The sequence below is a fragment of the Puma concolor genome, chromosome A3 (genome assembly GCF_028749965.1).
Source record: "Puma concolor isolate L17-30 chromosome A3, mPumCon1.1.hap2, whole genome shotgun sequence".
Taxonomy (NCBI): Eukaryota; Metazoa; Chordata; class Mammalia; order Carnivora; family Felidae; genus Puma; species Puma concolor.
In genome coordinates this window covers 14,463,562-14,485,544 of record NC_141669.1, presented here as the reverse complement: position 1 = coordinate 14,485,544, position 21,983 = coordinate 14,463,562, and the positions used below count along the sequence as shown (strand labels likewise).

General features: G+C 41.0%; 1 protein-coding gene and 1 long non-coding RNA gene across 5 annotated transcripts in view; one reads left to right on the top strand and one right to left on the bottom strand.

Annotated features, from left to right (window-relative positions):
- The window catches only part of LOC147582265 (uncharacterized), a 276,555-nt gene that overhangs the window by 240,129 nt on the left and 14,443 nt on the right, over positions 1-21,983 (bottom strand). The window lies entirely within an intron of this gene.
- The window catches only part of LOC112864026 (retinol dehydrogenase 14), a 32,356-nt gene continuing 21,570 nt past the window's right edge, over positions 11,198-21,983 (top strand). Inside the window, exons 1-6 of one of the 4 annotated variants that reach the window (XM_025927083.2) lie at positions 11,198-11,315; positions 16,721-16,845; positions 18,842-18,931; positions 19,268-19,450; positions 20,062-20,199; positions 21,514-21,945. In XM_025927083.2, coding sequence (XP_025782868.1) covers positions 16,813-16,845; positions 18,842-18,931; positions 19,268-19,450; positions 20,062-20,199; positions 21,514-21,945 — 876 coding nt within the window. In that variant the 5' untranslated portion in view covers positions 11,198-11,315; positions 16,721-16,812. The remainder of the gene's footprint in view (positions 11,316-16,720; positions 16,846-18,841; positions 18,932-19,267; positions 19,451-20,061; positions 20,200-21,513; positions 21,946-21,983) is intronic. The other 3 variants (XM_086700074.1, XM_025927085.2, XM_086700075.1) reach the window with 3 other exon arrangements.

The following is a 21,983-nucleotide window of genomic DNA, read 5'->3' as shown; positions in this document are numbered from 1 at the left end:
CTCACTGTTGTGATAACACAAATAAACCAAAGACAAACCTTTAGTGATGGCATTGGGCAAATTAAAACATTATGAGCTACTAACATCTGGACAGTTTCTCCCTCTTCATAATCATGCTCGTCCATTCTCTGCCTACTATTTATCAGTAGGCATTGCAATAACGCAACACTGAGCTTTGGAACACATGCGTGGTCATGAGCACAACACACGAAGGGCTATATTCATGTGCAGGCATGTTCTGCCCTCTGCACTTGAGAAAGAGGTCACCCATTGTAGAGAGAGACAGACAGACACACAGAGAGACAGAGGCAAGTTTTTGCGAAGACTGTTCTCCTGCCTTTGGGTCCCCAGTGCCTGGCCAATGCTCATTACAGAGCTAATTCTCATCAAGTGCTTTGTTGTGGAATTGAAGTGAATGAGTCAGATGGACTGACTAGCTGGACATGGTAAGAGGAGACAGAATACAAAGACCCGAGTTTTGGCTCTTTGGTTGCATCATCAACACTGTGTGACTATACACAAGCCCTTTCTTCTTTCTAGGCCTTGGTTTCTTCATCTGTAAAATGAGTTCATTTTGATTGATTGTATCTGAAATATCTCAAATATCACCTGCTCTATTAACCCCCCAAATTTTTAAGGCCTATTGTCCCACCAGAAATGTCACACTTCCTCCCCTGTACAACAAACTGTATATTCACCACTATATTTATTCAGTAAGTTCGCTTATTTTGGCAATACCCCCTCCCCCCCCCCCAGCAGAACTCCATCATCGGTAGCTAAATTTTCTGTTAAGTTCCTCTTGATGTTCCCACCTAGCATAGTTCTGATAGCATCCAAGGTGTGGTGAGCAGAGCCACATAGCAAAAAAAGTTCAAGCTTTGGAGTCAGACCAACCAGAGTTTAGATTTTGGTTCCTTCGTTTTCTAAGAAAGTTACTTAGCTCCCATGAAACTTCAACCAGCTACAAAGTAAGATTCCTATTTCCTTCATCTCAGAGTTGTTGGAAGGCTGTGTTAAGACAAATGCTTTAAGCAGTCATTTGGCACCTAGCCAGTTTCTCAACATTACGTCGTTGCTTATAATCCACCTGCTACCGTGCAGATTCACTTAAGAAACATAATGTATGCCCCTTCTTTCTCATCCCATAGCTTCACATTCTGAGATCAGGCCCAGAAGTGAATGGGCTAAACAGACCCCAAAGGAAGGGAAAGCTACCCATTTCAGAAGTTAGTCACCTTCATCCCTTTGGAAACATTTATTGAGGACTGTGACGAAACAGGACAATATCATGCACTTGAGTACAGAATATAATCAAAGTGTTGCAGGACAGACAACATATAAATGACAAAGTGTCATATAGTATGTTTGATAATACGGGGGTGTACACGGTGTTATAGGAGGATCAGGGAGCATCCAAATCTAAGAGGTGACGCTAGCTTGGTAGTTTCAAAACTCCCTCATCTCTTAGTGAAAGAGGAATAGAGTGCTAGGGAAATACCCTCTCCCTTGAGGCAATTTTTTTAAAGCAGGGGAAAAAATTAATAAAGAATTGACTTCCTCCATAGAAATATAAGTAATGGGATTTTAGTCAAATATTTATTTCACAGATACCTACGTGTATAAAAGGATTATTGTAATTATCTATGCATTAAAACTTATCAAGCTTGTAGTCTTCTCATCACTATAAAAATGTTCAGGCACACAAATACTTCAAATGTCCACAAGATCTTTATATACTAAAAGTCATCAGGGTAGCAAAGTTTCTCACATGAGAAAATTATTCAGATTTAATAATGAATAACCATCATATAAAACAAGTCTCTTCAATGATCCAGTTGCTAACTGACTGGGAAAATGAGCAGAATTCTAATATAATACTTATATTAACATAGTTAAGTGTGGACTCTGTTTTAAAATAGTTTTCTCAATAAAATGACCTAAGTTCTTTTTAGATCCTTTGTATTTTCTCTTTCATTTTGTCTTGAGTAGTAAAATAACAGTTGTGGTATTGAGTTAGTATTATAGTATTGGTGTCAGACCAACCAAAGTTTAGATTTTGGTTCCTTCCTTTTCTCAGAAAGTTACTTAGCTCCCATGATACTTGAACCTACAAAGTAAGATTCCTATTTCAAAATGTGGTCTGGAAGCTATGTGCAGGTAAGAAATTGGGGCAAGAAACACTAAAGGCAGGAAGATAAGGACAAAGGCTCTTAATTTATTTCACAAAACTATATTTGCACAGTGTAATGAGTTAGCAATTATAAAACTATTTTATGTATACTCTAAAGTTGAGGAATGAACATGCTGGGGGGAAGCCAGAAGGAGGAAGTTATAAATATAGAAAGAAAGATTGGAATGAACACTGTAGATCTGGATTGTGATTGGAGATATTGGTATCAATTCATGGTTTTTAAGATCATAGACAAGTAAATAGTTAAATAGACATGTAAATAAACCCAGGTATGTGCATGTGCATGTATGTGTGTTTTAGTTCCATCTGTTGGAAGGGCCTGGCAGCAATGACATATGAGAAGCAACAAACCACTTAATGCCCACATACTCATTTCTTTTTTTTTAAGGTTCATGTACTTATTTTTGAGAGAGGCACAGACAGTGTGAGTGGGGGAGGGGCAGAAAGAGGGAGAGAGAGGATCTCAAGCAGGCTCTAAACTGTCAGCACAGAGTTCAATGCAGGGCTCGAACTCACGAACCCGTGAGATCACGTCCTGGGCCAAAACCATGAGTTGGATGCTTAACCGACTGAGCCACCCAGGTGCCCCCATACTGGTTTCTATATACTATTGTCCAGTAAAAGGAAATAGACTTCTAGAGAAATACCCGATTCCAGAGATGGAAGAGAAAAAGTACAAGATGAGTCTAGAGAATTCTGTCATTTCTGAAAGTAAGAAAGTACCGAATAATCTTGAGGACATTTCAGAGATACATAGGAAGCTTGAAAGAGTTCCAAGTGGCCAAATCTGGAACAATATGAACATCTAAAAAATATGGTAACAATTGAATTACACACAATGAATAAAATAAAAATCTATGAGTCCATAATTACAGAAATGAGTAAATGTGTGAGAAGAGAATGTACTTCATTAAAGTAGAATGCCACCTGAGTACAGAAGGAACGGAGCTAGAAAATCATCAATGAAGCTAAAACTAGAGGTGAAAGTTTGAAGGATGGGGTAAGTGCAGAGGCTCTCAATACACCTCTTCACAATTACACATTACATACAAAGGGACAATTAGGAACTTCACTATGGAGAAACCTGAAAGACACAGATTCAACCAAATCTTCCAACTAAAATCACCAATACTGGGACAAACTGACATTGTGGTCCTCCTAATGAGATGCACCGAGAAGGATACAATATTGTTTCAGTGACACTATCCCAAAAATAAGTAATCTGAATCTAATGATAAGGAACTGTCACAAAGACCCAAATTGAGGGGCATTTTAGAGAATATTTTACTAATAATTTTCAAAAAGGCCCAAGTCAAAACAAACAAACAAAACAAAACAAAAACAAAAGAGAAGGGCTAAAGAACTGTACCCAAGATAGAAGATTAAAGAGAAATAAAAACTAATGTAGTGTGTGGTCCTGGATTATATCCTGAACAAGAAAAACAATAACTATAAGAAACAGTATATTGTAACAGCTGCCAAATGTGAATAGAGGCCCAGGATTAGATAATAATATTATATCAATGTTAACCTTCCTGATTTTAATAATGGCATTATACTTATGCAAGAGAACACCCTATCTTAGCAAATGCACACTGAAATACTTAGGAGTATAAGGGGCACAATGTCACCAACTCTCAAAGTGTCAAAAAAATTATCTATCTATCCATCCATCCATCCATCCAGGAAGAGGAATAAAGGGAGAGAGAATTAAATGGGATAAAATATAAACAATCAGTGAATCTGAATAAAAGAAATCCAAGAGCTCCTTTTACTATTTATTTGTCTATAAGTTTTAAATTACATTTAAATCAACTATAACATGCATTTATTCAGTGAACATAATTCTTGCTCTCAATCAGTTCACAGTAGAGTAGGGAGAATTTAAACAACTACATGAAACACCTTGTTCTGGCAGAAAGATATACTGGCAAAGAGGTGACTCAGAATAGGAAGTGGCCACCTCTGCTTGGGGAAATCAATGAACCTAGTCCAGAAGTTCCTATCAGAAGTGATGAGGGCTGGAACCAGACAATGACAGAGGAGACAGATTCAAGAGATGTTATGGAAGTTGAATCAGTAGAATTCAGTGATCAAATGAATGGCAGGATGGTGGAGCTAGGAGAAGCTTGGCATGACTCTTGTGTCCCTGCTCAGGTAACAGAGCTCACTGGGATAAGAAACACAGGATGAAGAAAAGATATTAGAGGGAGAGAATAAATCCAAATTTGAACATGACAAGTTGTAGATATCCACGAATCATCAGGCAGCAATGATACCTTTATTTACTTAGAATAGTCTCTCAAGGTATCAAGTAGACTAATCACTGAGGGCATTTGGCTGAAATTAGAAAACCACAAATGGGTATAATGTCATTCAAGTCTAGGCTTGGTGGAAATAGGATTGGGATCTGATTAAATTTAGAGTCATAGAAAGCACCTCCTCAAACCCTCGCCTGACCTCTGACACAGATAGTCTTTCCAGGGGACACATTGTCTTTATACTTATCTTTTTATTCATCCAGGAAATATTTTCTTCAAACACTGTACAAGGCACTGGAGATACAGAGATGATTAATTCATTGGCCTTGCCCCCAAGGTTTTCACGGATTAGTGGAAAAGAAAAATAATTACAAATCAGTGTGCTTAGGGCAAAGGCTGCACAGGATTATGTAGAAGGGACAAGAGTATGACAGTGAACATGCAATCAGGGGTGTGGCTGGTTTTGAAAGATATTAAGGAAATCAAGCTAAAGCATGCTAAGAAGTGCCTGAATGTGATAGGGAAGCGGATACAGGGGTCTAGGATAAATTCAGGATGGATTTTACCTGAGCTACCAGGAAGGTGTTGGTGCCATTCACAGGGATGAGAACACAAGAGTCGAAGGCAAGCTTTTTTTGTTTTAATGGGGAGGAGGAAGAGGCTAGCAGCAGTGACTAGCTGGAAAAGAAAGGAGAGGCCATCAATCTCAAAGCCAAACTCCAAAAAAACCCCGAAAAATGTCACCAACGCCAATTTCATCCACAAAAATACCGAATGCATGCTGGACTGGACTTGGCATTCCGCGCTGCACTGAGGGACATGCATCGCTGACCCATATTTTGCAACAGTATCGAGGGGGAGCACCTCCAGAAACAAGCTGCTTGCTCCTTAAATAGCAAACACACATATGTTCTCACCACCAGCGGGGCTATTGCCAGGAAATCACACAGACCCCAAATAAAAAACAAGCCAAAGGAAAACAAAGAGACAAGCCTCCTAGTCTCCTATTCATGGGGCACTGAAGTTCAGGGCAAGGCCCTCTCTAGGTGGTCACGGGGTCCAGATAAAATCCTTCCCAGAGCCTCTGAAATTTGTTTGTGCAGGTGAATCAGAAGGCAGGGGACCTGGGAAGAGGATGGTTACGGCATGCCTGTTCCGTGCCAGGCACTGTGCTTCGTCCCTCACATTCCTTGTTTCCTGTCTATGAAGTCAGTGTTATTATCATTCCTATTTCACAAATGAGGAAACAGGCTGTGAGGGTAAGCGACTCTCAGAGGCCACTGGGCAGTGGCGGTGCTAATGTTCAGAGCCAAGCCTGCAGATGCCAAAGCTGTTTCTTTTCTCAGCAATGCATCGCCTGTCTCGAGGAAGTAAGCGTGCTTTCCGGGAGCTTGTCGGGGCCGGAGGTGAGGTGCCTATCGCTGCCACGTCCACACAGAAAGCAACCTGGTAACAATGCAGGCCCAGTGTGTTGAACGTGTGTACATGTAGATGTCTCAACACTCCTTTTTTTGTTGTTATTCTTTTTTGGTTTTTGTTTTTAAAGCTACCTAATAAGGAGAGAGCCCCTTAGTCTCCACAGTTCCACTCAGATTATGGGTTCTCTGAGCAAGTTGATAAAGTCCTGAAAGTCTCAGGCCAGGAGTTGTTTCCCTGCTTTGTTCTACTCGAGACTTGACTCTGGGAATCAGAAGCATCAGAATGTCATACAGAACCAGACAGCTTAGATGGCCTCTGGGAACCCCAGGACACGTCCTCCTTAACACACTGGAGTTCCAGGTGCAGAAGCTTCCATGCCATGAACATGGGGAGGGCACATATTTAAGTCCTATTTAGCACTTGGTTCATCTGACCGGCATGCAGCAGGAAACTGGATAATTTTTTTTTTTTTTCCCTCGGATGAGGCATAGTAAGCTGATTAATGATGTGAGGGAGAGTGGGCTAAGGAGGGGAGTTCTACAAAAGTTTCCTTTCGGAGAGCCACAGCCGGCACAGGGAAAGAAAGGTGTGCTTTGTAAGGGGGTGGCAGGCAGTGTTTAGCTAATTAGGGTTTGGTTAATGCTGGTGAGTGTCGAACATTCCCGCTAATGGCTGTTACTAATGGGAGAAATGGGATCATTTGTTAACTTTACTTAGGAAAGTGAGTGTTGAAGGCAGAATGGAGAAAAAAAAAAAAAGGTGAACATGGCCCATTTTGGCTAAGCCAAATGAAAAGTGGAAAAAATGCCTCATGAGTTTCTTTAAAAAAGCAAGACCCCAATTTCACACGTGCACCACGCTCCCTTGCCTTTAGAAGACAGTGGTCACCCATTCCTACTTGGTGACCTACAGTGGTCAGCCATTCCTGCTGGCTTTTCAGGCCCTTTGTTGACCTTCCAATTGACCTTTCCTCCCAGTGCAACATGCATAACTTCTTAAATGGAAGTTGTCTTGGGAGGCATGTGTTATTAAGAACTTACCGTGAACTATGCTCTGTGCTTTGACTTGTATGATTTCATTCAAGTTTGACAACACAATTGTGAGATATGTATATGCATCTAATTCCCATTTTACAGATGAAAAAATCGAAGCTCAAAGCCCTAATCTACACAACTAAGTGGCACTTTTATTTTCCAGGGCCTTATGTTTTATAGAGCATCTTTACCTTTAATACTCCCCCAGGATAACCTTTAAAACTTATTTTCTAAAGTACAAATGTTTTCCTTTTCTTCTAATTCTTTCCCAATCCATCAGATACATTCCATTCCAGTGTCCCACAGAAAGAGCTCTCTGGCCATTTGACTTCATGGTAACCCCTGAGTCATGTGGGTAATCAAGATGGACTGACCCAAGAAATAGGAACTGCCAAAACAGCATATTCTCCACTAGTGAATTCTGAATGGCTTACTCTCCTCTCTGGATAGTCTTCCCAGAACTTGTACGTTGCAGCCATGACCTATGCAAGTGGAAGGCTGATATAAAAGTCATCTGGACAGAGCCTAGTACATATGTACATTGGCCTCTAGTCACTCCTTTGAACAAGGAATTTCCACTTATCAACTTTCGGCAAGAGTACTCTGCATATGCACTATGAACAGGGTCGATATGAGAAGCTGCTCCATAATCATGCTCTCAGGCTGGTAAAGACATGGTCTCATCCAATAGGGTTTATATTTGGAAATATGAAGACTTGTTCTTTGGACTATTCAATTACCTGCATAGAATTTCAGATCAGCCCGTTGTTAATCTGGGTATAGAAGAATGGGCCATTGGAGAGGCTCCTTCAAGAGGAAGTCGAATTGAGTAGCCACTGAAGCTTTAGAGGCAGGTAGGACTGATAATCTTGATTTTACTAATTTTCAATTTTTTGACTTTGGACAGGTTGCTTCACTCTGCTTGGTAGTTGAAATGTAATAAATAATATAAAATGTGTGAACTGTTTAATTCATAAAGATTTCAAATCCTCCCTATGGCAGCAGCATCCCAAAAGAGAAAGAAAAAAAAAAGTAGTCACTGCAAACCTTTGAAGACCTGCTTGGTTTTGGCATTTACAGAATGTTACTTCCCCAGCATTATATTAGATAAAGCAAGTCACAGGCAGACCTGAATTCAAGGGGTGGGAAACAGACTTCACTTCCTGATGAAAATGGCTACAAAATATTGTGCATGGCTTAGTTGGCCACAGAACCCGGTACTCTGAGTTAAACATACAACATGCATTACTCATGTATTTCTTCCTAAAAAAGAAACCCTCAAACTAGGTGTTATACACCCATTTTATAGACATGAAAAACAGGCTCACAAACATTAAGAATTTATCTGAGATTAACGAAGTAGTTAATAAAGAGCAGGTCTGCTCTTTAAACTCAGTTTTTATTCCAAAACCAACACTGATAACTCAAATATATACTTTAAAGGCCAAGCATGAGCAATGCTTACATTTCTATAGAAAGGAGCTAAGAAAAATACACTACTTTATCCTCACATTTATGTTTTTAAGACTATTCCAAAGAAAACTTCTTTTTTTTTTTTAATTTTGTCAATGTTTATTTTAGAGAGAGATTGAGAGACAGAGTGTGAGTGGAAGGGGCAGAGAGAGGAGGATACAGAATCTGAAGCAGGCTCCAGGCTCTGAGCTGTCAGCACAGAGCCCGATGCAAGGCTCAAACTCATGAACCATGAGATTATGACTTGAGCTGAAGTTGGATGCTTAATTGAGTTAGCCACCCCGGCACCCCAAGAAAACTTAAGTACATAAACTCTCCTTTTAGATGTCAAGGTGCTTCCAAGTCTGTTCCATGCCAGCCTCGACAATCTACAGGGAAGGGTCTACTACTCCTCCAAAAATGTCCAAACACATGAATCCAAGGAACTTAGAACAGGCTCAAACAATTCATCACATATTACTTTTCCCAGCCCATATTCTCAAAAAACAGGAAATGTTTTTAAATCAAGTGCCAAGAGCAGCCCTACCTACTTAGCCCATATTCCTAGAGATAGATGATGGTGATCACCAATTTGCAAGCCTAGGTTTTATTCATCTAACTCCCTGTTTTGAAAGATCACTAACATCAAGTCAGTTAAATGAATGTTGTAGGCAATATTCTAAGATGACCCCTCCAAAAAAACCCCTCACCCTTGAAAAATTTCCTCCCCTGTGAATACAATGGAACATCACTCCCATGATTATGTTACTGTACCTGACAAAAGGGATTTTGTAATTATAATTAAGGTCACTCATCAGTTGACTCTGAGTTCATTGAAAAGGAGATTATCCAGGTAGGGGTAACCTAATCTTGTGACTTCTTTAAAAACAGAGTTTTCTCTGTCTGGCAACAGAAGAGAAAGGCAGAGAGATTTAAAGGGAAAGGAATTTGGGGTGCCTGCGTGGCTCAGTCGGTTAAGCATCCAACTATTGATTTTGGCTCAGGTCATGATCTCACCAGGTTTGTGAGATTGAGCCCTGCATAGGGCTCTGCACTGACAGCGATGAGCCTGCTCTGGATTCTCTTTTTTCCACTCCCTCTGCCCCGCCCCTGCTCATGGGGCGCGCTCTCTCTCTCTCTTCCTCTCCCCCTCTCTCTTTTTCTCTCTCAAGATAAATGAATAAACATCATCAAACAAACAAACAAACAAACAAACAATGAGAGAAATTCATCCAAGGCAAGTTCTCCAATAATGAGATGGAGAATGTGGGGCAAAATCTGAGAATGGCCCCTAGGAGCTGAAGGTAATCCTTGGCCAAGGATTGGCCAAACCAACAACTTGCACTTCAGTCCTGCAGTCACAAGATACTAGATTTTATAACAACATGAATGGGCTTAGAAGCAGATTTTTCCCCAGAGTTTCCAGATAAGAGCCCAGCCTGGCTGATACCTTGATTCCAGCCTTAGGAGACCTTGAGCAGAGAACCCAAATGGTTGTACAACTCTGTGAATACACTAAAAACAATTGAATTATACACTTTAAATGGATTGTTTGGCATGTTAATTATATCTCAGTAAAAGAGGTTTTTTAAGATTTATTTTAAAGATCTTATTTTTCAGAGAAAGAGTGCAAGCGGGGAAGGGGCAGAGAGAGAAGGGGACAGGATATCCAAAGCCAGTTCTGCACTGACAGCAGTGAGCCCGATGCAGGACTTGAACTCATTGGATGCTCAACTGACTGAGACACCCAGGTGCCCATCAATAAAGCTGTTTTCTAAAAAGAAAAGTGAGAAAAGTTTTGTAGGAGAAAGTGAGGTATATAAGGCTAGGGAAGCAGGTGAGGAAGGAGGGCGAGGCTAAGTCATGGAAAGCCTTGCATATCAAGCTAATCTGACTGGAATGTGTTCCTCCAAAAATAATGGTTCCCTACAAAGGGTTTTAAATAAGGGAGTGAAAAGTCCTATTATTGTTTTAGAAAGATACCTCTAGTGGCTCTATAGGGATGAATTTGAGAAGAGAGACATATACTGCAGACTAGGAGGTTGGTAAAGAGATTAACTCACTGAAAAGATAGACTTGGCCTAAGGCAAAAGGACTGGAAGAAGGCCTAATGTTTGAGAAACAATGGAGACAGAAAAAAAAAGATGTAACTTTTTAAGATAAGGAAGAAGCTCAAGACCACTCGGGTTTCTAGTTTGAGAGTCCAGCTTTGTAAGGATGATGGTGCCTGCCTGGCCTTTTTTAGAGTCTGGGGAACTGGACCCAAGGCAATTGTGGGAGGTGGTGGGTGGGGATGTGCATTAGGTACCTAGAAATTTCTACTTAGATCCTGGGGCTCTGCCCTCTAGCCAAACACAAATGATACCGATTAAGTCTTGTGATTGTGGTCTGGGCAGTGAAATTTTTAAGAGATCCTAAGTCATTCTAACACACAGCCAAGCCTGTGAACCTCTGGCTTGGATAGTTCCTTTCCAGGTGAGGCTGGCAGAAGAGTGCCCACCCGTTGCTTACCAATGCTTACAGCCTAGCCTACAAGACTTGGCCCTACTGAACAGAGATTGTTACAGAAACTGGTCTGGATCACCCGGCAGAAGAACCAAGTGGCACTTGCAGATCTTGGAAGGCAGGAGGTTTATTTTACACTGGTGGGTTCCGAGGAGTTCATTCCCCAGAGGTCTGAGCCCAGAACATCAACAGAGAGGACAATTTGTAGTCTGTTACTTCTGCATTCCTCATTAGTAGAAATTTGGTGCCAGGGGCAAGCAGTTCTTCCGGGAAGAACCCGGAAGGGGAGTCTTCAGGCAGGGACTGGAATTCCCCTATCAGTCCTGTCGGCCATCTTATAACAGATTTTTCCCTATCAAGATAAAGCCCCATCATGAGTAATGGGGTTTCTTGGGCCCATCCAAGAAGCAGTTTCACTGAGGGTGGATTTTACCACAACAGATAAAATTTAAGGTAAGGAGAAGACTATTTGAACTGGTTAAGTGTGGGCTAGCTAGAGCTCTACTCTGAGTGGTAAGAATTCCTAATTACTCTTGTTCAGTGATTATCAAAGTGTAGTTCTCAGACAAGCAACACCAACTTCATCTGGGTACTCATTACAAATTCAGTTTCTTGGGCTTTAATCCCAACCTCATGATCACAAACCTTGGAAAGGAGGCCCAACAATCAATGTATATTTTTTTAAATAAAGTAAACCTTTACAAATTTTGAAATAATAATAGATTCATAGGCAATTATAAGAAATAATACAGAACCATCCCATTAATGAGAGAGTGTGGGCCAGCTGATGGTCAAGTTCAGGCTAACAGCACCACTACCCACCCCCCACACCCCCAGCCTCCCCCATGCACCCCACCCCTGCCAGGTGGGACCTGTATGATATTCTTTGGACACCCCCACTACCCAAAAACAAAATAAATAAGTCTCCACCAGTTGACAAGAAAAAGGCAACCCCATCAATGGCCTAAAGTCCAGGAACTCCCTACTGTCTTAATGTTAATTGTTTGCTAGAGGGAAAAACAACCTTAGCTTTGACAATAGTTAGGTTTCCAGCAAGTCTTTAGCATGTGAAATTCTCTTTGGAAACTTCCCTTTTGATTTTACCTACTCCAAGTCCTTGGTATATAACCAGCCATTCCACACAACCCCAGTCCAGCTCTTCCTGCCCACGGGTCCTGTCCCTGTGCTTTAATAAAATCATCTTTTTACACCAAAAACGTCTTCAAGAATTCTTTCTTAGCCATCAGCTCTGAACCCCACAAACCCCACCATCACCCCAAAACTTCATCACCATCACCCTTTGCCCAATATATGCCAATGGCAACATCTTGCAAAACTATAGTACAATATCACAGTCAGTATATCGAGACTGATACAATTAAGTTAAAAATATAGAATACTTATACCATCTAAGGATCTCTCATGTTGCCCTTTTTCGTTTAAAAATTTTTAATGCTTATTTATTTTTGAGAGAGAGAGAGACAGACAGACAGACAGACAGAGAATAAGCAGGGGGAGGGCAGAGAAAGAGAAGGAGATACAGAATCTGAAGCTGGCTCCATAGTCCAAGCTGTCAGTACAGAGCCCCACACAGGGCTTGAACCATAAACCGCGAGATCATCACCTGAGCCAAAATCAGACACTTGAGCCATCCAGGCACCCCTCATGTTGCCCTTTTATAGCCACATTCACTTCCATCTTGGCCTCATGTACTTCTTAAACCGTGGCCACTACTGTCCCCATTTCTATAATTTTGCCACTCAATAATGTTATATAAATAGAATCAAACAAAATATAGCTTTGGGGGACTGGCTTTTTTTACTCAGTATAATTCTCTGGAGAGTCACCTAGTTGTTGTGAGAATCAATGTTTTCTTTGTACTGTTGAGTAGCGTTCCATGGTATGGACGTTTGTGTAACCATTCACCTACTACAGTCTTGTTTCAATAAGCCATCCAGGTCATTCTGATGCATGTTTGTTTTTGAGAACCACTGATATCTAGAAAAAGAACTTAAAAAGACAGGGAAAAAATAAGGTGTTTTTGTACTTCTCCTTCCTACTCACTGACCTTGTGGGTCTCCTCTCATCTTCACCACTACTGTTATCACAGCACTCTGTATCCTGCTTATTACTGCTATGCATTTCTTAAGGGAATGATGTATTTATTTAAGAAATATTTATTGTGATACCTCCTACTAACTGTTCCAGGCACCAGGAAAACAGCAGTGGACAAGGTATACAGGTCTCTGCTCATGAAAAATTTTCAGGACAGTGAGGCCAAAGGAGACAATAAACAAAGTCAGGTCAAAATAAATGCCATCTGCTTAAACCCCAACCAACCCAATGTGGCCCTCTTGAACACAAGTAACACTCCATCAAGAGCACTTGGATTCTGATGGGCCCATCCAATACATGTCTAAACGTACCAGTCACTATGGAAAGAAAGATTTTGTACTAAGAACTTTATGTTAGCTGAGAAAGAAGATACTCAGGAAAATATTATTCATAATAGCAAAATACTGGAGATACTCCAAATATTCAATAATAGGGAAATACTTATGCAAATGGTAGCAGACCCACTCTAGAGCAGATGGAGTCATTAAATTAATGATTACTCAGACCAAGTAATATCATGAAAATAGCTGTGTTTAATATTACATAGAAAAAAATCAAGATACTGAACTGTATACACTATATAATTCTAATATTTTACAAAGGAAGAAAAATTAAATGTCAGACAAATGGGTGAAAAAATTTTGGAAGAATATAATTATGACTATCTTAGGATACTGAGTTCACAGGTGCCTTTTTTTTGAACTCTCTAATTTTCACTAAATTTCATTATCTTTGAACTTATTTATATGCATATGTACAAACAGTTTAAAATATTAATAAATGTTGTTGACATTCTGACATGCTAGTTACTTGTGTATCTTTAGACTCAGAGAAGAAAAGCTATGAGAGCAATAGAGCCACTTTCCACCATATTTATTTCAATAGACCTGGATGGACATAGTGAAAAAAAAGATTCTTCAGAGTCTTCCCAGTGCACTAGTGCCTAGTTGTATTAAGCAATATGCCTCTTACGTTATGAAAATCTCCTGGCAAAATCAGAGTCTCCTGGTGTCCCCAGAAATTTTGCATAATATCACAGCTTCACAAGAAAATAAGAAATAGCAGAAGGATGACCCAGTAGGAGTCACGTCCCACAAATGACTATGCAAAATCCTCTTAGCTCTGTCAAGGGAATGGGTATATTCCTGTCGATAACCATGGCAAGAATCAAAATTCGTTAGCCAAAAATAGATGGGAAAGGCCTAGTTATACACATTTGTGGTATTCTAAAATGTCTTTTAGAGTCCTTTTATGGAACTGTTTTAAATAAAAAAATTTCATCCACAACTAGAATGAAAATTTCACTATAGAAAATGATTTTGGTTGATCTGGAAAGTGTACATGACAGTGTCATAACTTTGTAGTATCTTGGCTTTATTACCAAGGTTGAACTCATGGGGAAATGAACCCAAGACAAACAAGAAATATGCTGCTGTGATGGTTAATTTTATGTAACAACTGGACTAGGCTAAGAAATGCCCAGATAGCAGGTTAAACATGATTTTGGGTGTATATATGAGGATGTTTCTGGAAGAGATTAGCATGTGACTCAGTAGACTAAGCAAAGAAGATCCACCCTCATCAATGTGGGCAAGCATCATCCAACCCATTAAGGGTTCGAAGGGAACAAAAAAGGTGGAGAAAGGGTGAATTCTCTCTCTTCTTGAGCCATAACATCTGCCTTTTCCTCCTGCCCTTCGACATCAGAGCTCCTGATACTGAGACCTTCAGACCCTAGAGCTTAAACTAGGGGTCTTTCAAGCTCTCTGGCCTTTGCCCTTGGTTTAGGAGTTCACCATTGGCTACCCTAGTTTCCAGGCCTTCAGATTGATACTGACTCATACCACTGGCTTTCCTCATTCTCCAGCTTGCAGATGGCAATCAGAAGAACCTTCACAGTCACATGAATTGGTTCCCACAATAAATGTCTTCCTATATATCTATATATCTCCTATTGGTTCTGTTTCTCTAGAGAATCCTGACTAGCACAACTGCCTACATGTATGCGTAGTTTTCAGTGTTCAATAACAAAGTTAATAATCAGCAGATAATAAAGAAAGACAAATGAGGAAATCTGAAAAAAATACGAATAATTCTTTAACATCATCCTCAGCACTCATAACAAAATGACGTATTTAAATCTTGGTACAGAAAAAAATTCAAAACACTCATGAAGTTCATAGTCTATCCGAGGCTGTGTGCTACGGGAAAGGAGCAATAATCAAGGAACTTATTGAACATATGGATGCTGATTTACATGGAAGAGTCATGGAAAGGACAAGAAGCAAAGGCTGATCCTGGCTACAAGAACCAGTCAGAAACCAGACTCTTCAATCCTTCATCTCTGCAAAATCTTCCTCATGTGTGTTATAGAAAGCAAGTCTCAAAGCGCTCCAGCTTTTGCTCCTGCTGCTTTAACAACTGCTCCCTCCCAGCCTGCCCTCCTTGCTCTGTCTCACCAGTGGGGCTAGAGAGTCTAGGATACGGGAAGAACCACCAAACTGATATTTGATTGATTATACATGTATATGAACAATAGGTATTTTTAAACTTCTGTTCCTACAACCAGATTGCATTGGAGATTAGAGATTTTCTGTTTGAACTCTCTAGTATAGCTATAGCATAATTATGAATAACACAGTAACAGCTAACATTTATTAATCACTTATAAATGCCAAGAACTGTCTTAAGTACTTCACACTATTTCAACTATCACAATTACTATCATTGTGTGCATTTTGATGTTGATACCATCATTTTCTCCATTTTACAAATAAGGAAGTTGAGATTTAGGAAGATTAAACCACTTGTTCAGAATCTCAGAGAGATACTGGGTGGGGGTGAGATACAGGGTGACAGTGGGGAAAGAATTCAAACCGAGGGCCTCTAAGCTTGAGCCAATGTATTTTACTATCTAGAAGACTCCTTGGAGAACTTTGATTAAAGCTTTCAAAAACTTCCTCTGATATTCAAATTAAATTATTAACTCCAATTAAGAGAGGAGGAAATCTGCCTTAGTCCTTGCTGGTTTGACCAGCTCAGGCTGGTGTGTGAGTCTCTTTCCTAGAGCCTGGTTGAAGATAAAACCAGAACCATTAAATGCATTACATTAGCAGACCCTGTAAACCAGAGCTGGGGACTGGATTGTATATTTTCTGTGTGTAGACAAGAGGGACAAATATGTGCTTAAAGTTTCAAGGATGGGGCAAATAGCAAAACGACAGTGCAGGTATCATTCTCCTACGCTGTCTGGTCCAAGGGAAGGTGCTTTGACTTTGTAAAATGGAAATGACCTTGCCATTGTGAAAGAAACACCCAACATGAAACTAAAAACAGGTCTAGACTCCATTGTTCTCCATTAGAACAAAACCTCAGCTGTCAAAAACCATCTCCAGATTGCATAAAGTTCTCCAAAATCTTTTGGGGTAAACAATAATAAATGATCGGGGCCACAAGTGAGTTTGCCATTCAATTTTGCAGTACCAGAAAATGTACATCCACAGTGGGGTTTACCTGATGAGTAATATAGTAATGTTTAAAAAGAAGGAAGCAGTAATATTGATATTGCTACGTATAAAACATTTTAACATTGTTTAGACATCACTTCCTAAAAACTCTAAGAATGGTTATGAGTAGATGTACTCAAATTTGAAGAAATACTATTGCTTTTTTTATAGTCATATATATAGAGTCAGTTTGTTACTATGGAATCACATATGATGTCATAAATTTGACATTCTAAGCGCAAACCTAGGCAGAGCAACAGAAACAACAGGAAATGGAGCTGGGGAGAGGAAAACCTGCGTAACAACAAAAGAAATTCCAGTTAAAAGAAATGAGTCAAACATCTCTGAAACAGAAAAAGAAGGTGAGTGAGTTGAATGTCCTAGAATCTTGCCAAAGAGCTAAGGAAATGTAGATATCAACAAATGTAGATAGCATTACCTCTGGGAATGTTCTGCAACAATTAAATCATTTCAGATAATGACTGCATGTGGAGAAAAGGGAAGGAAAATAAAGGAAATGAAGAATGGAGAAGAATGAGATTAGAGCATACAGTAGCAATCAATTGAATTATTTAGCCTTTATTGGGCTGACGCTCCTATGTCAGTGGCAAGAGGTGGAAACACTGTTGCTATCTGTGAAGAATGCACAGCCTAGTAGGAAAGAGAATATATAAACAAAATACAATTCAGTGCTCAGTGAAAATATGTATAAAAGACACAGGCAACATAAAAGAATGTTTAACTCTGGGAACTTCTCCCAGGTCATGCTGAGCTGGGTTTTGAAGAACATTAAAGAGAAGAGGAGGTTACAAGGAAACAGGGTGATATGGAGGCAAATGCAAGTCATTTAGCACAAGCAAACACAGAGATAAAAGTGTACGGTGGAGGGCGAGTTGGAGGCGGGCAGGATGCACCATGAGGCTCCTGGTCTGTAAAACCAAGCAAATGAAGGGTGTACCTGGAAATGAAGCATAATTAGATTTATGTTTGATAAAGGTCACTTTAAATTGATGGGGTAGATCTAGAAGTTGGGAGGATTTAAAGTTATGAAACCTGATCAAAAGTCTATAATTCTGAGAATGCAGTCCTATACCGATCTGAGATCTGGAACAAGGCAATGATACTAGGGATAGAGACGAAGGATTGGGTTTAAAATATCTTTTGACGGGATTTTAGGGTGGTGCTGTGGAGAATGGCTAGGAGGATTTTAAGATCAGTTCTAGGACCACACAGCTCTGCCATGCTCTGCAGTCACAGTCTCCATCATTCAACTAACACAGATGCACAAAGAGCTTTATGCCTAGACTGCGCCTGAGCACCGTGGTCTAAGCTAGAAGATGAGCTCTTAAAACAGAAATAATGCTAATCTTGATTGCATTACAGCTGCCGAATTAGTATGAAACAATACAAACACACACAATGGTATGTTCCGCAATTGAAAATGAAAATATTTGACTAGCTGTCCATGACATGAATTATCTCCCTGTGCTCTCCTACACAGACTTCCCTACAAGTTTGTTAATTAAGAAATGTCCATCCTTTCACTGTAGCTGGTATGAGTAATTAGAAAATATGTACTGAAGACAGGTCGGTCATTAGATCTGCATGGGATTAAGAACCTTGATTTTAAAAATCAAGCTAGGGGCGCCTGGGTGGCGCAGTCGGTTAAGCGTCCGACTTCAGCCAGGTCACGATCTCGCGCTCCGTGAGTTCGAGCCCCGCGTCGGGCTCTGGGCTGATGGCTCAGAGCCTGGAGCCTGTTTCCGATTCTGTGTCTCCCTCTCTCTCTGCCCCTCCCCCGTTCATGCTCTGTCTCTCTCTGTCCCAAAAATAAATAAACGTTGAAAAAAAAATAAAAAAAAAAAAATCAAGCTAATATTGGTGAGGCTTAGATGCACAGAAGATTGGAGTTCTGGTTTGTTAAGAAAACAAACAAGAGAAGTTTTAATTCTACGTGGCAAAAGGAAAAGTTCCTCATGCAGCAATCTTCAGAGGAATGGAGAGAAAAAAAATTATTCTGTGTGAGCAATTTCACATTAAATTTAAGTCTGGCTGAGCCCTAGAAAATTCTGCCATAGCATTTCCCTTGTTATCATTTTTTAAATGATAAATACCTCGTGCCTCAATATATAAGCCAACAAATTTCTAAATTAAAAAATTGTTTATATAGTTCTCTGATAGGTGTTATTTTTACCCATGCCTGTTATAACAGAGGGAAAATGTCTAAAATTTATATATACTTTTAAATTGGGAAAGAGACAAATTCTAATTTTTATTTATCCTTCCATTCCTAAACCCAAGGTTTCTAATGCCCCTAGGATTAAAAAATTAATAAATACACTTTGTTTTCATATTAAGAATGATACTGGATCGAAGAACTCAAAAGACAGCATAGACACAGAGAAAAGAAAGGATTCTGAGAAATCAGGAGTTCGTCTGAGCACGCAGGTGAGCTGACCTCTTTAGATATGATGAGTGAATTATAGAGTAGAAAGCATAACAGAAAATGTAAGGCAGCAGGGAGTTCTGGGAGAGAAGACTGAGCTGCCGAGATTTCTACTAAGGGAAACCTAATGTTCTCATGAGAGATTAAGGACAGACTAGGAGAAGCTGGTCCCTGCCTTCCCCACCAGTACACATCCCCATGTTCATATAGAATATATGGTGTAGAAACCACAGCCATATTCTCTGCTCAGCCTATGGGAGGAGACTGGTCATTGTTCAAATCAGGGAGGGAAGGGGAGTCTGGCCATCGCATTGACCATTTTCTGCACAATCTTTCAGATGAGGCGTGCAGTCAATCCGAATCACTTGCTGAGATGTTGCCCCATGCGAGGTCACTCATCGTGTAGACGCTGCCTTTGTGCAGCGGAGGGAACAGTACTTCTTGGCCCCTGCCGCACAATACGTGTTTATATTCACATGTGCCTCTTGTGGGAGCAGGGCCGGCAGATCACCATGATCAGGGTGAGCAGAGATCAAACAACTGATTTCGAAGGGGAGCCACAGGCAGTATGGGTGAGGGGCAGGATATGGGGAATAAAAACTCTTCCGCTTGCCTCTCCATGGTGTCCTCCATTCTTACTCCTCCCAAAGGAAATGCCACAGTGCTCTATTCCCTCTTCGGTAGCTGCTTTGGAGCCATGCTGCAGCCCCATTTAGGGGGCACCTGCCCTCATCTTTGTAGTAGGGTCAAAAATGGTAAATCACATCTTCTTAGTTTCAGCTAACAGGCTTACCCTTAAGGGAACAAGTGGGGAAAAGGGAGGAAAAATGGTCAACTCTACTATGTTCCATATAAGAGGAGTCACAGGTGAAAAAAATAGGAGACATCAGATTTGTTTCTTAGTTTTGGATTCTCCTCCAGGTGGATCCCCACTGTTTGTCCCTCACAGAGTTTAGGATTGGGCCGGAGCTAGAATAGTACATAAGGATCAAGGTTGAATTAATCATATAGGCCAGGGACCTTCTCACTGGACTCTGCTATATTTAGCTTGACATGGCTGTTCTGTAGGTACATGCATGGCAGGAGTGGGTGATGGGGCATCATACTCCTGGGTCTCTTCTCTCCTCCAAAGGAATCACAAGAATCACCATTGCCGAAGACTGATTCTCGGGGGTACGTTGTGCGAAATCAGTGGTCACGAACTTCACGGAGCCCATCCACCAGAGCTCCATCAGTAGACGAAACCAGAAGCAAGAGTGCCAGTCTTAAGGTAGAGATGGAGATGAAATGAAGGGAACATGATATAATAATGATAACGGCGATGATGATGATGATGATGACGATAATAATTTTTTATTGATGCTTTCTATGTGCCAGGCCCTATTCTATTCATTTTTCATGTTTCAGCGAATTCAGTCATCATTAAAAAAAAAACAAACAAACCTATAAGCCCTATTTTATGGTGGAGAAAATTGAAACACAGAGTAACTTGCCTAAGATCTCACATTAATAACACTAATAGAGCTAGATTAAAACCCAGGGTTACCAGGTCTATAAACTGTACACTTAATGATTACGCTCTTTGACTTCTCCTTCCATCTTTCCTTCCTTCAATAACTGAGTACCGAAGCCTTAGAAGATGGGGTGGAAAAATCAACAAAGGAAATAAGTTGTTGAAAAGTGTTAGATTGTGTGGTGCTTTGGGCCCTTATGGAAGCCTTGTCCCATGAGAAGAAAACATTAGTTTTGAGATTGAGTTTTTGAGTACAGAGAGAGTGACACAGACCTAGATGGAGAATATGTATCCCTACAATCCATCTATTCCTGTTTGAAAAGTGGCTCAATAATCTAACCAAGAATGTCTTGAAACACGTGAAACAATCATCAAAATTGAAATAAGATATAGGTGCTTAATAATTTACTGCACAGGTATACTTCCTTTCTAATTAGATGATTCTCTCCAAATGAGCTCCACTGGCACAAAGTTCTGAAGGCAACAGGGAGACCCTTGGTTCTCTAGACTACCAACCCTCCCAGCAATTGCTGCATTAATCACAGGGCAAATAGAGAGAGAGATGCCTCCAGATGTTTTGTAGAGTCTGCTGGTGGGAGCATCTGGTCTAGTCGCTCATAGTTAACTGGAGGTCACAGATGAAGGCAGTGGTGAGCAAGGTCCCTTACTCAAGCCCTCCATCCTACCTGGAGGTCTCTGAATGAGCAAGCCACAGAACTTTGGAACTATGTGCCAGCTGCCTAAGGGCAAGAAGACCTGTAATATCTACTCCAAACTAAAACAAAACAAAACAAACAAAAAACAGTGTGAGGTGCTGATGGGATGGGGGGGGAGGAAGGAGGGGAAAATAAAAGCAGTCTGTCTCTGTGTCTGTTTAACAGAAATACCTAATAACTGGGTTCTTGAAACATGTGAGCCCCTCCAAGCCCTACTTAAAGGAGCTGGGATGACCGGGATCCAACTGAGGGCTAAAAATGTAACAAAGGGAAGGGCAAGGATCCTTTACTCCTGCCAGGCAGAGATAGGGGGAAAGGCGAGCATCTAACTCAGACTCCCACTTTCTCGCTCCAGCTCCCCGCTAGCTCCACAACCTCCCGGACTTCATCCACCTCCCCCAGCCAGCAAGACTCCCAGAAAGAGCTGTCGGCGCAGCCCTCGCCGCCCACGCCACCTATGCCTCTCGACTCGAGCCCTCCCACTCCCCCGGAGTCCTATTCCCAGTCCCGGCGCAGCAGCAAGATGCAGGAGAATCCAGAAGCCTGGGCTCATGGCATCGCTCGGGACTCCATGCAGCTACGGGAATACCCTCCTCGCACGCCCCCCACCGAATGGAAGTCCTATGCCCAGCGCAGGACGACCTACTCCACCCAGTTGGACCGCGACTGCCTGTCACAACTGCCCCGGCAGCAGCAGCTGGAGGAAGAGGAGGAAGATGATGAGGCCTATTGGGCATCCGTGAGAACTCTGTATGAGAAGACCCCCAGCTGCTCTCGCCCCCGACCGGTGAGTGTGGCCCACCGATTGGGACCAGGGACTCCCCC